Here is a 13,456-nt window from a genome sequence, read left to right on the forward strand (position 1 = left end):
GGGCCCGATATTCCGACCACGTATCGCACCATGTGCGGCGGGGACCGCCGCCCCACAGCACCTATCTTGCCAGCTGTTACGAGGCGTGCCGAATGTGTTGAACGACTGCGAAACAGGCACGAGCCGATCGAAGCCGGCGCAAAACCGCCCGCAGTCACTTCCGTGTCACTGAAGACGTGCAACGTTGTGTAAGCTACGCAACTGCTGTCAGCAATCAGGTGCACGAATTTGTAAAACCGTTGGCACGACTAAACGGACCTCGTGATTCGCCGTGTGTACCGTATGCCAGTATAGCTCCCATCCATGTGTACGGGCGCCGGACCAATCAGGGACCGTTCTCACGTACCTCGTGCAGCGGGCTCTTCCGATTGGCTGGCGGTCATTCCATAGAACCCGCACACGACGCCCGGTTTTTTATGCAGTGAGGACGGAGAGCACTGCACAGGCGTCGCGCCTAATGCCCGACACCGGACCTGTAGTGCAATACATTCAAAGGATAAAATATACGGCACTCGTTCAGGCGCCCAGGAAAAGCATCGCATCCCGAGTCGCAGCTAGACTGAACACCAGGAGCAAGCTCTACTCGAATATATCTAAACCGCGCGACCGCCGGTTGCTGCTATAGAAGCCGACAATATGCGACGATAACGGTGACATAACGCCAATGCCTTCCGGGTCCGATAACGCTCGTGCGTGCATATCTGTCGCGCGCATATAATACGTACACACACTCACAGACACTCGGAGCGTATATGCAAGCCAGCCAGCCAGCATACCGGCCCCAAACCCGTTCCACTCCGCGAAGATGATCCAACGTGGGAGCGGGCGCGTCGCCCAAGGATACGTGCATGCATTTTGGCCGAGGTGTTTAGCGCTGCTTTTAAAAGGGAACACGTGAGCGTATGCCGCGACAAGCCTCGAGTGCGGTCGGGGGCGTTAAATGTACGCGGTGTAGCGGGAAAGAAAAGAGCGAGGTATATAAAACAAAGCCGGCCCAATTTGCCAAACAAAAAATAAAGAAAAGACGATAAGGACTGCGCCGAGGGATCGAGAGCTCGGTCGGACCAGAAAGACCCTAGAGATAAGATAGACAGCGAGCGCGCTCGGAAGCAAACGACAACTTTATATAAGGCGATACGAAGTTGTCCGGACAACTTCTGCCGACGAGTCATTTCTATGGACAGCCCGCGGAGAAATAAGTTGCACCGCGCGACTCTCTTATCGGAGCTCCCTTCGTAAGCCGGCAGACAGACGGGTCAGCCACGGTGGCCAAGGTCGCCCCAACGTTTACACGAAGTAGGGTCGGTCCGAAGGAGCTGGCCGGTACAGCACACTGAATGAATGCAAGAGGCCAGGTCGCAAACGAATGCGGGCGGCATTTAAATGGGTAGCACGCTTCGTGCGGTCAGGCCTGCCTTTCATGCTGGAAAGTGTTGTTGGCTCCCAGGCGCTTCTTACACCGTGGTCCCAGGTAGCATGCCTGCAGCTATGCACTGCCAAGTAAGCGGGAGACGAGGCTGAGAAAAGAAACGGAAACCTTTATATACAAAATGGCATGTTTCCGGGGCTGGTTGGAGCGATTCCTTTTGGGTACGGCTCTGGGGTACACCAGTTGGACCGACGGGGACGTATTGAAATATTTACACGATCGTAACTAGCTTTTAGAATGTTCGCTAACCGTTCACTGTCCAAAGCGGTCGGCCGACCGCGTCTCCCTGACAGCCTGCACCAGAAGGCGCCACCAAACTCCGCGTTCCCACTCAGGTGGGTAGAATATTCGTGATCTCAGCAGCAGAGCCTCCGTCAAACTAGGGTCCCTAAGCACCCTAGTCAAACGAAAGACAACTATTTCGACAACGATGCCGTAGTTGACCACGCCACGGCACCCACGTTCTTCAGGCTGGCGCCAACCAATGGGCGCACCTTTGGAGAGGAGGAAAGCGCCTCCTCTCTGCGAACGCCGAAGAGTCCATGCTCTCAGGCGTTGTTGAACAGCTCTGGCTGAAATCCCAGCGGCCCAGAAGAACTCCAGCGGAGAGTCACTGGCCATGGCGCTCTACTGCTAGCCATGAGGTCGCGGGTTCAGATCCGGAGGCAGCGACCATAGTAGGTTCTGGCTAAATGCAAAACGCCTTCGTATCGAGACTTCGCCGCGCGTTAAGGAAATCCAGATGGTCAAAATTAATCTGCAAGACTCCACTGCGGCGTCCCCAGTGCCGGCCAATGCCCGTGCCTTTCGCTTGCGAAAACGATTTAACCATCGCTGGCGTGACAGTGACGTTAGCCAACAATTTTAAGGGGGAACTGTCCACTAAAACCCCCAGACTTCTAGCCGATGCACCTCCGAAGCGATCAAGTGACAGGTATCCTTATGTTCACAACACTTGACTCCCTCTCAACAACCCCCTGCTCAAGCCACTGAGTGCGTCGACTTGGGTTAACGCCCCTGACCACCACTCGGGACGCATCCTCAACGGGGCTCATTCTCCTGCCCACCTCAACAACTTTCTCATCGAACAGCGGATGAACGCGCGAGTTCTCGAATACGACATGTGAAGCCGTTTGCCCTGCACAAATTTCACCTTTTAACACAAGACATCTTTGCGGAACTAAGCTGACCGGCCTAGCGCGTTAATCGACGAAAGCTGTTACAGCTTTGCTTCAGCCACGTTAATCAAACTCTCCCTACCATCTCTCTCTCACTTGACTTTCGCTCCTAAGAGACTGACTCTCTCCACTTTCACTCATTCCACCGTGGCAGGTGGCGCCCACTGAACTGAATTTACTGAATTAAGCCAAATTAATTCACCAAGTAATTAAGGCTTAAACGGCTGACGCTGCAGACTCCACGGTAGAATGCTGGGCTGCGCGGCATAAACCAACGCTACAACAGATTTCACTGTAAAAAAGCCAGGGAGGGTGTGGCGCACCGCACCAAAGCAATCACGAGTCGCTGCGACGTTACACAGAAAACAAGAAAGGGAAAAGGAACCTCTTATCGGCACCGCCGTCCAGAGGGCTTCCGCGCACACGCGCGGCGCTCGGTTTTCACGCCGCCCCAAGAGCGGCGACGGACGGGAGCGGGAAGCGATGGCTCATCTTCAATCTCCGCTCATCAAGACCCGGGGCGAGGGGGAAGAGCGCGAGAGAACGAACGGAGGCACTGCCGGAGAAGCCTGCATCGCGTGCAGAGATGACCGGCCGCCCTCAGGCAAAGCCCGCTTGTGAGGGAGGCGTCAAAGCAGCGCAACACGGCGCGGTTACTCACTCGACAGCTTTGTGCCCCCTCGCCGCTTGTTTCCTCGCTTATTACTCGCCGCCCTGTTTGCTGTACGCATACAGAGAACCGAAAGGCGTGCTCAACGAGGGGGCCAGAATTATACACAAACGAGTTCGACGTGTTAACCCCCCCCCCCCCCCCCCCTTCCCCCACCCTTTTTTCATCTTGTTTTTTTTGAACCGGCGCTGAAGTCCAGCGAGGTGAGACAGCTCGGTTTCGGCGAAGCATCTTTCATCGACGTCGGCGCCACCTTTCTACAAGGCCGCCTCGATCGCCACTGAATTCCCGGTAGTCCAACACAAGGAAGAAGCGATAAAGGAGTGAGCAAGCTCCAACAAAGGCAGCTATAAAAAAAAGGAAGACCCGCAAAGAGCCGAAACGGCTCGGGAAGGCTACTGCAGCAGAGCTGATGAAGCGCGAAAGAATGGAAGAATAGACGGTAGGTAAGAAAGAGAAGAAACGCAAGAGGAGAAAGAAAAGAAAAAGAAAAACCATTCAGTTGGTGATGGCCCGACGGCCTCCGCGCTGCCAGCTCGCCGGCGCCGCGTCACTTTACGACCGCACGACGACGCCACCCGGCGCGCGCTCAAAAATGAACTCGGCACACTCTCCGCAGAGGCAGAGGAAGATGACGTGCCCCCCGACGGCAGTCCACACGCAAGCAGCACCGAGAACACCACGTCGTGTTCGCCCCTTAGCGACGACGACGACGCGTCATCTCCCTAGACGTGCTCCCGCTGCGCCGTTCAAGAAGTCTTCGCATGTTGGCCTGGGAGCGCTGCTTTGCCACCTAATGTACATACACCCTTCGCAGCTCGATGCGACATTCCGCTCACGCCGGTTCCGCGGGTACGGCGGCCAAGAAGGGGGTACAAGGAGGCAGGTCCGATGAATGCACGCAGTCATGCCTGACGACGACGCGCGACCGAGAAAGGAAACAGGTTTACGACGACGTGTACGTACTGAGTAACCTCCCGGCATCGCACGTGTGTTCACTGGCATAACGCGGCCAGAGACTGAACGAAGCGAGTGAGAATGCGCGTGGCGATGGGATCATTCGGCGTCTTCCGGACGTCGCGAAGCACAGAGTCGTGGTTCGCTTTTAAAACGCTGGTCGCATTTTCTCTCCTTCTTTACTGGGCATTCATTTTCTTTTCCAACTACGAGACACGGGCGGAGAATTTGTCGGCATAATTATTGTGAGGCTTGTACCACCACCGGAACCTACGTACTCACAATTAACGTCGACTCGCGTCAACAAACACGGAATGAAGGTCGAGGCACGTGCCTTAATAAACGGGTTGGCTACTTCTCCATTACTGCTATAAAAGATCCCCCTCCAGGTAACAGCCCAAGATATATCCATAGGTCGTTTACCGTTGTCTACCGTGGCCAATATTCCTCAAAATTTGCTATGTGCCGAAACCAGCCACACTAAATCAAATAACATGGGTCTGTCCTGAGGGCTCGCCTCCCGTGCTGCACAACTCCAGCCCCGAGACCCAACTCCGGGCCAGGGAGGGGGCTACAGGGCACCTAGCACGGACTCAAGACCGCTCACAGTGGCTCTAGGCAAAATAAATAAATGTTTTTTACCCTGCTCCTGTAGGATATGTACCGAAAGGATGTACTCCAGTGTGTTCACTAGACATCCACAGGCCGTCCTCATGAAGTCCAAAAGTAACCGCTCCGAACGACCGAAGCAGGTAATGGTTTCTCGCAGCGAAGGAGAAAAAAAAATGAGACGTTGCACTTCGACAGCATCCACATGCAGTCAGCACCCCCCCCCCCCCCCCCCCCTCCGCATAACAGGACGCCTCCTTTCTTCACTGTACTGTTCGCAGCGACATCCCGCTATGTCCCGAACGGCGGCAAAGTGCCGCCCCCCGCCGACGACCGGCAGCGACGTCGACGACATCATTTGGCGTACGCAGCGCCTTTCTTTCTTCGCACGGCTTCTTTCCAGCGCCAAACAGGAGACGCTGAACAAAGAAATCTGGGCCATGCAAATGAAACTTCCCCGCCGCCGAATGCCGGTGTTTTTCTCCGGAGCAGGTCATCCGCACCACATCCCGGAGCCATTGTTTGCTACAACGGAGGAAAGCGGCCGGTGCTCTCGTCGTCGGAGAACCGTTTCTTCGAATGACTCCCTTATTTTTATTCTTTTTGGTCGCCCGCGTACGCACCATCTCCTGACGCCATTTACGTTCGTCGAAATAAAAACGCGGAAGTAAGCAGTGCGCGCCTATTTTGCGTTGTGTTGCAGCCGGGCATCTGGACCAGCGATATTTAAAACTGCCTTTTATGCAGGCCCGATTTTGGAACGCCGTTGCACGCTACCAGCCTAAAACACTCATTTGTGTGGACTAACAGAGTAGGTAAAGAAATGACGCTTTTTTTAATGCGAAATCATTACAGTCGATCCCACTTATAATGGCCGCGGTTATAATGAACACTCGCTTATTACGAACGAGGACAGTGCTACCGTCAAGATATGTATTAGGGAAATGGCAATGCTTCTCAGATACAACGAACAAGCGTGGACGCACAACTGGGTTATAGCGAACGAGGAGGTGCCACCCGCCCCGCAGTCGAAAATCTCGCACTTCCTGCGGTGGCAGTGACCGAAGAGAGTCCCGCAGTCCCCGTGACTCAACCCCCCCTTCCCCCCCGCCCCAACTTCTTTGGAAAGAAAGTAGCTGCACCACGTAATGGCCTCTCTGACAGCGGTGACCAAGCTCTTCTGCAGACAACGAATGCGGCACCAAAGACCAGCCATTCGACATGGGCATCATTCACGCGCTCAATAGGTGTACTATCGGCGGCGTGTTACAGCTCATACTGAGAGTAACTGAAAGAGCAGATGCAGACATACCGGGTTCTTTGTTCACCGCCGTGAAAATGATTTAAGGCCGCTTGGATGGAAATTGTAGTGTGCACCCCGAATTGCTTCAGTGGGGTATCGATTTACGTACCCGGGGACGGCGGAGGACGCAGTCGAACACCCATGAGTTCAGAAGTACTTGTAATTGCGGCAATGTGTCGTTCATACAAAGCTGGCAGGATATGAAGTCGTTAGGAAGACTTGGTTTGCGCGGACGATGACGCCGAAGCCGCAGAGTCATTTGAGTATACGCGTAATATAAGCACTCCTAGAATGCCAAGAACATAATAAAGATGATGACGAGGGGACCGACTTTCCACTGGCTGCCATGAACGCTTCAGCCGTGATTTGCTATATCGCATCTCCAAAGCAGCTTGTTAACAGCAAGTGTCTAAACGATGAGCACATGACCGCGCTGGCGAGTTTCGAAAGCTCCATTATAAAGTCTGCATTGAGGAAGCAGACGCTCATAGGCAGAAGTAAACGCCCCTTCCGTCTGACTATATTTTCGGTTGCAATACGGCAAGTCCACTTTCTACGAACCTCGGATACAACGAAAGCAATCCGCGTGACCGTCAGGTTCGTTATAAGTGGGCGCGACTGTAGTATGTTCAATTAGCACAAAAGCCGTCATTCACGGCACGAAATTCGGAGGACGTCGGAACGCCGGTGTACAGAGTCGATCACACTTGTCTAGAGCGCTGGAAAGGTGCCGTTCGGGGGAATGAAGAGAAATTATGAAGCAGGTATTGACTTTCATCGATAATGCTTGCGCTGGAGGGTAGCCGAATAGAGACGTAAACGCACAGGCGCCAGCGCTCTACCGCTAGCAAAGCAGCTGAGAAAAGATTTCAGTTCATTTGCTCCGCAGCACACCGTCCGAGCACTCTAGACAAGTGTGATCGACTCTGTACGATGTCACAACACATATAAGCGAACACGCATAGTCATGCATGAAGAAACGCAACGTAATATGAACCATAAAAGACATGACTCGTAGTCATAGTCATGACGCATAGACATTCTGCAACGTAGCACAACCGAACAACGCGACATGAACCCATACTGCTCTCGCATTCTCGCATGCAAGCAGTCTTAAATGTGTCTGCCGATTTTTTCTTTTTTTTTTGCACTTCGGTACACGATGGCGTTGTGCTGTCGTTATACTGAAACGCTAACCTATGCAGCAGCCTTGATACATATTATTCGATCGTCAGCTAATCTGTTCGATTTTTCGACGTTGGAGCGACAATCAGCCGGCGGTTTAGAGTTTTGTACCACCGACCTCCCAGTAAGCGCACGAAGGTGACACGCCATTTCGTAAACAGATACAAGTAAACGTATTAACACTACAACTGGCACGCACGCCAATAGGTGGCGGCGGAACCATAGAGTTTCTTACTATTACCTACAGGGAAAGCTGGCAGCCCGTCTATGGGAGTTTGCACGGGGACCCCTCGAGACCCCTTTCAGCCACCATGGGCGCTCAAAGCATCACGGGGCGGTGAGCTACCGACTGCATAACTACAACTTTTGGCCAAATAATAATAGAAAAATAAAGCTGTTCGATAACTACGGATGTCCTGACATTCAATATCTTGTCTAATGATTGCAACAAACGAGCAGAAAAGCATTTAAGTGCAAAGTTTGCCCAAAATTAGAGATGACTAGCTTTCCTATTGGCCAAGTAATGAACACTACAAAAACTAATATTTCGTAAATAACAGGCGCATTTTTGAAAACAAATATGTTTTAAAAAAAATTGTTGTTACTTAGATACTTTAAGAGGTTTTTTAATGGCATTTCGGAAAAGTGAAACCTTTTATTGGCGTCGTGCGTCGTTGCGGTTTCACTACTATGCTTTTTGCACACTGCGTACGCGCGAAAGTCGTCTGCGCACACACAAACAGCGTTTTCGGAATGAAATACTTTAGTAATGACACTCTGTGTTTCCGAAAAAATACAATTGTCCCGGAACAAGTAGCTCACCGCCCCATGATGCTTTGAGCGTCCATGGTGGCTGAAGTGCAGCGCTGCCAGCTTTCCCTCTAGGTAATAAGAAACTCTATGGGTGGAACAGTGCTTAAACACATAGTTTAAAAACTTCACAGGTGCTTCACGCAGCGTTTCAATATGACACGGCGCGGCGCATGTAACGGTACTCAGCTTAACACCGTTCTTCGTTTCGGATCAGCACTGCGTTCCCACAATGATCCGACATTTATTACGGGACGAACAACCTGACAGGTCTTCTCCTCTTCTCCCTTCTGCGTTTTCGAAGGCGATCAAGACAGGTACCTCTCAGACAAAATGCAGAGGTAATGAAAGCCTGAGGCGCCATGAGTGCTTCCGCACGGCCCGTAGAAAAAGTATTGGGCAAGCTGCTCAGAAGTGCGGAAAGCCTACCGGGATCGGAACTGGTCAGGCGCTTTGTGTAGAAAACTAAATTAAAGAATAAAAATAACAAGACAACTAAATTATCAGCCTCTCCACCCTCGCCCAAGGCGAACAAGTCGCAGCGAGAGCTACGCTATCTCCACCTGTGCGCGATCCTGTCAGTTGCGAAACTCCGAATGAAAATCCGGGCATGACCTGCATCCAGTTTCTGGAGGTTAGCAGATGATGGGGCCGCCAATCAGCTCAGCAGTAAACTATCGGTGGCACCCAGCAACTGAGCGGCCCTACCTGAACAGTTGGCCCCGAATGGCACAGGTGGCGCGATAAGTCGGCTAAACTACGACTTTTGGACCAATTATGGCGTCGTATTTTTCGACATGTGAGCCCAGTTTCGCAACTGGAATAGCCGCTCTTAAGGCAGTCAAGCTTCAGGACTACTAACCTGGATCACATGAACGCATACAGAACATTATCACTGGTCCCCAGTATACCAGGCGATGCGGGATTGATGACGTCACTGCATTTTAAACCATGGCCCACACCAGGGAAGAAGGAAACAACTGCCCACAAATCACAACGACCACACAGTCGGCACTGGACGAACTCGTTAATGCGGTTATATGGCAGTAGACTAATGGTGTATTCGAATCGGCGATCCGGAATAGCTCCCCGAATCTGATAGAGCAAGATATCCGTCGCCGACCAATCAGAGCTAAGGATCTGAATCCAAAGCGCCCAATTGAATTTACGCTCTTCGGAGAAAGATCGTCGACTGGAATAGACCATAAGAAAGGCACCTTCTTGACGCTCGATAAAATATCAGAATATCATAACTATTTAATTTGACGGACCCACGGCTGCCAGACCGGCGAAAAACTAATCCGGGCGGACGCTGCGCCTACGGTCTTCGTTACAACGTTAAAGAGAGAGAAAAAAAAAAGGCACTTAAAGTTGCGGAGGATTTTAATCTATGCAAATAACGACAATTTCTAAAACAGGGAAAAGTCTAACCTTTCCGAAAGTCTCGGTTCCTGGCTTCACTTTACCGCTAAGCAACGTCAGCTAGGCACGGCAGTTGTTTTTATAGCCGGCGCTCGCATAATTGACTTCCGTGACGGACTTCCGTAGCGCGCGTTCTCTCGGCGGCCTTAAACGCGGCGCCGTTGCTCTACGTAATTACTCGCAGCGCGAGATGGGAGAAGTAAAAAAAGAAAGCAAGACGATAATCGCGCGAGAGTTAAAAATCCGCGCTCGTTTTCAACGTGTCCCGGAGTTACCGCAGTTCAGCTTCTCCTGCACTTCGACGGGGAAGTCCCCTCACTTTTTCTTCCCACGAAACCTCCTTCACACTAAAGCCGATAGGCGCGTTTCCTGTTTGTCAGTGCACTTCACGACTCCGCTGCTTATCGTCAGGCGCATCTTGCGGGCTTTCTCCAGGTGGCAACGATTTGTGAAGGGTTGCGCCCGCCGGGCAGTCGCTCAGCATGACGTTCTGCTGCTTGGGCGCAAGGTGACCACTTCCACGAAGGCCCACGATTAAATTTAAAGTAACTCTTATTCAACTCTCTTAGAGGCACTGGCAACCTTCAATTACCTTAGTTACATCTGAAGCAGAGGCTATTTTAGCCCTTTCATTCTGCAGTTTTACTTCAGACCCTAACATTTTTACCCATACCTAACCCATACCACCTTATGTCTGGAATATCATCGCCTAGGTCACTTGCTACTCCAATTAACCAACAACGACACATGGCGACGGCGGCGTTTCAACAAATGAGGCGAAAATGCGAAAACAACCCGGCGCATGAGGTTTCTCTATCCAAAGAGTGCCAAGTCGTTGAAATTAGTCCGCAGCCCTGCACCAGTCGACACGGCGTGCTTCGAAGGCCAGGTGCAGTTCCACTATTATCACCACTGGTTTCTTTCTAACCTTGAAAATGCTGAGGATTACAAGGGCAGACGTGCGGGCTAGTTGGTGGACCATGATTCCTTAAAACAACGCAAAAGACAGGGACACAGATAGATTCAACTGAATGAAACTCTTCTGTGGACCGCCAACTACACACTGACACTCCGATGTATTAGGCACGCTCCACGCATGCTGAAAGTAGCTCCACGGATTATTGCGTCACCTGTGATGCAACAAATTAATTAAAAGCTTTTGACAATCTTTTTATACACCGAGCGCCAAATCTATCAATGTTTGTTGCTAATACGAGGCGCAAACATTAGACAGCGCGGATTTCAAAGTGAAGCTCCGCACGACTCTAGTGGTGAAAGAACCCTTGACACCACGCGCGTGACGCTGCCGAGGACAACATCCCAGAAGCACGAAGAAAAGCGAGGGCTAAGCAGCAGCTCGGCGACCACCATCACGTACAGCACGCGTCAGCTGACTTTCAGCGAGGTCGTGCTACGCGCACGGGGCAACGTGTCGTGAGCGGACAGAGAGAAAAGGACGCGCAGGAAAGCATGCGGACGACCAGGCGGGAACGTGACTCGTAATCGACGCAGCGCGGCCAGACAGCAGCGAGAACGACCGCGAAAATGCTGCACGAAATGGACAGACAATGGCGCCGCCGGCCACGCCGAGTGCACAAGAAAAGAAACAAAAAGAAAAAAAAAGAACGGAAGGAGGAGGAACAAAGACGACGCCGGCCAGTGGCCACAGTTGTCCGTCGCACAAACGATCACTGCTCGCGAAGGTCAGCCCGACCATTTCGTCATCGCGATACAGTGGGCAGAACAGTAAATGGCTAGCCTGTGAAGTTCGGTCAGCAGACGAACGTCTGCGTAGTCCTCTGCCGTCTGCGTTCGCGGCTTTTTAAAATGTCTGCTTGATGCGAACGACGACTAAAAAAGAGAGCAGTATTCAAGTTCCTTCCGTTCGTGCGGAGATCCTCTCCACAGACTGGTTTTCAATGAGCGTAATGAGCGCGTGTGTTGTAACCTATCGAACAACGACGGCCGCAGCATACGTGGCGGCCACAGCACCTACACAAGATCGCCACAGGTGTGAAAATAGCGCATTTGCGTTTACATTCACACACACACAAGCGGGCTTGAAACGCCGACTGCCACGCCTGATGCCACGAAAAGCGGCATATTTCAACGGGAGCGTCGCCATCTATCCAAGTTTAGTTTCTTTCGGGCCGACTGGAAAGGAGCGTCAGCCAGAAAGGAGCAGACGACAGCCGGGGAGAAGCCGCGATCCCGATGGGACCGGCGGAAAAGCGGCCACAAACAAAACGCACCATTTGCGCCCCACATTTTATCCGAGAATACGCAGCAACACCTAAAGAGAGAGAAGCCGTAGAGGACAGCAAAAAAAGAAAGAAAAAAAAGAGGGCCCCACAGCGCGACGCGGCGAAGCGTTGGCTGCTGATAAGCTCTCTTTATTGTCTTGACCTCTCGTCGTCACGACACAGCCGGTCTGACATCGATTGAAGGTTGGATAAACATGATTTTTTTTTTTTTTTTGGCTAGGACTCTTGGCTCGTGTTCTTTCTTCACTTCATCGGTGCAAGCTTAGCATAAAGACATCGACATGACGCAGAGCTACCGAAAGCAACGTATTTAAAAATGGTCAACTGATCAGGTATGCAGAACATACATTACTTATACGCTGAATTGCCGTTCTTCAATATTCATCAACTCCAAAAAAAAAACATGAAATGCTTGACGTGAAGGAGTTCTCGCACGAGTTAACGACGTTGACAGAAAGAAAGGGGGGGGGGGGGGCTACTGTCAGTAGACACGGTTGTATATTAAGCGGGTAAGCAAAAGAATCAATCCATAGGTTCAGTAAACGCACCAGTGATCCTTCACCACTCCAAATGCGTTTCCACTCCATGACAGCAGCGTTTCAGGTTCAATCAGCAATCTCCCCGTCTAGAACCACCCCGAAATTCTGGCACTAATAAAACAATGATAGCTCAAATGCACAAAAAGTGCTTTCGTTTGGAGCCCCACGGAACGTCAACGGTCTGGAAACAAATCGCGCGCCTTCGCACGGATAAACAAACCGTTATCAAAAAGCACGAGCGTAGACATTGACCCGGCAGCTCAAACAAAACGACGCTTTATGTGCCCAGCGTCGAGATTCGTCCCGGAACGAATGTGATCTTTCTTCGCTCAACGTCCCCGTCTGGCAGCTCGTCGAAGCACGCCGGCTTGGATTTCATCTCAGATGGGGAGTCCGCCCACAATCCCACTCTGTGTAGGGGAACTCTCAGGGGGGGCTTGGCGTCGTGCTTCGAATGCGGCTTTATTGCGGCGTTCGCGACGCCGCATGGATGCTGTTTTACACGCGATGCGAAGTTCCGGCAAAGCACGGCACACGCACCAACGCGCAGCGCCCACGGGCGACGCGCCCAAGCGCAAAACACGCGATTCTGTCACTCGTCTAAAGATGGTCTGGTTTACTGTGTTGCGGTTTCCGAACAAGAAGCGCGCTTCTGGCTCGCATGGGACGGCAAAAGCCTCACCTTGAGCAGGCGCTTTTCTTTTTCTCGAGAGTTGAGAAGCGGCTCCCCGAGTCGGAGCTGGAGATGCTGTGGCCCCGCGAGTGCATTCAGAGCATTGGGGAGGCTTTTTTCGTGAACCTCCACAGCGTATCCGTGCGGCTGCTCAAAGATGTCCACCAGCGCACATTGAATCCCAGAATGCTTCGCGGCTGTCTTGTGTGGACAAATGCTAACCAACAATGCCTTGAAATTAACACGTGTACCGCGCCATCTGCTAACAATGTGTGGAACTTTACACTTGCAGTAGCGTCTATTTTTTTTGCTAACCACAGTTTGTTGAAGCAACTTTAAAGTGTTAAACCAAATTTAATAGGAGTATAGTTTTATTGTTTTTAACAAAAAGTTGCTTATTCAGCCACAAATTTCTAA

General features: G+C 51.7%; 1 protein-coding gene across 1 annotated transcript in view; it reads right to left on the bottom strand.

Annotated features, from left to right (window-relative positions):
* Positions 1-13,218, bottom strand: part of Fak (protein tyrosine kinase 2 Fak) — an 83,406-nt gene extending 70,188 nt beyond the window's left edge. The window contains exon 1 of the mRNA XM_089551728.1: positions 13,049-13,218. Coding sequence (XP_089407854.1) covers positions 13,049-13,134 — 86 coding nt within the window. The 5' untranslated portion in view covers positions 13,135-13,218. The remainder of the gene's footprint in view (positions 1-13,048) is intronic.
* Positions 13,219-13,456: the final 238 nt, after the last annotated feature.

Source organism: Amblyomma mixtum, chromosome 7, assembly GCF_055824585.1.
Source record: "Amblyomma mixtum isolate Tamu chromosome 7, ASM5582458v1, whole genome shotgun sequence".
Classification (NCBI taxonomy): Eukaryota; Metazoa; Arthropoda; class Arachnida; order Ixodida; family Ixodidae; genus Amblyomma; species Amblyomma mixtum.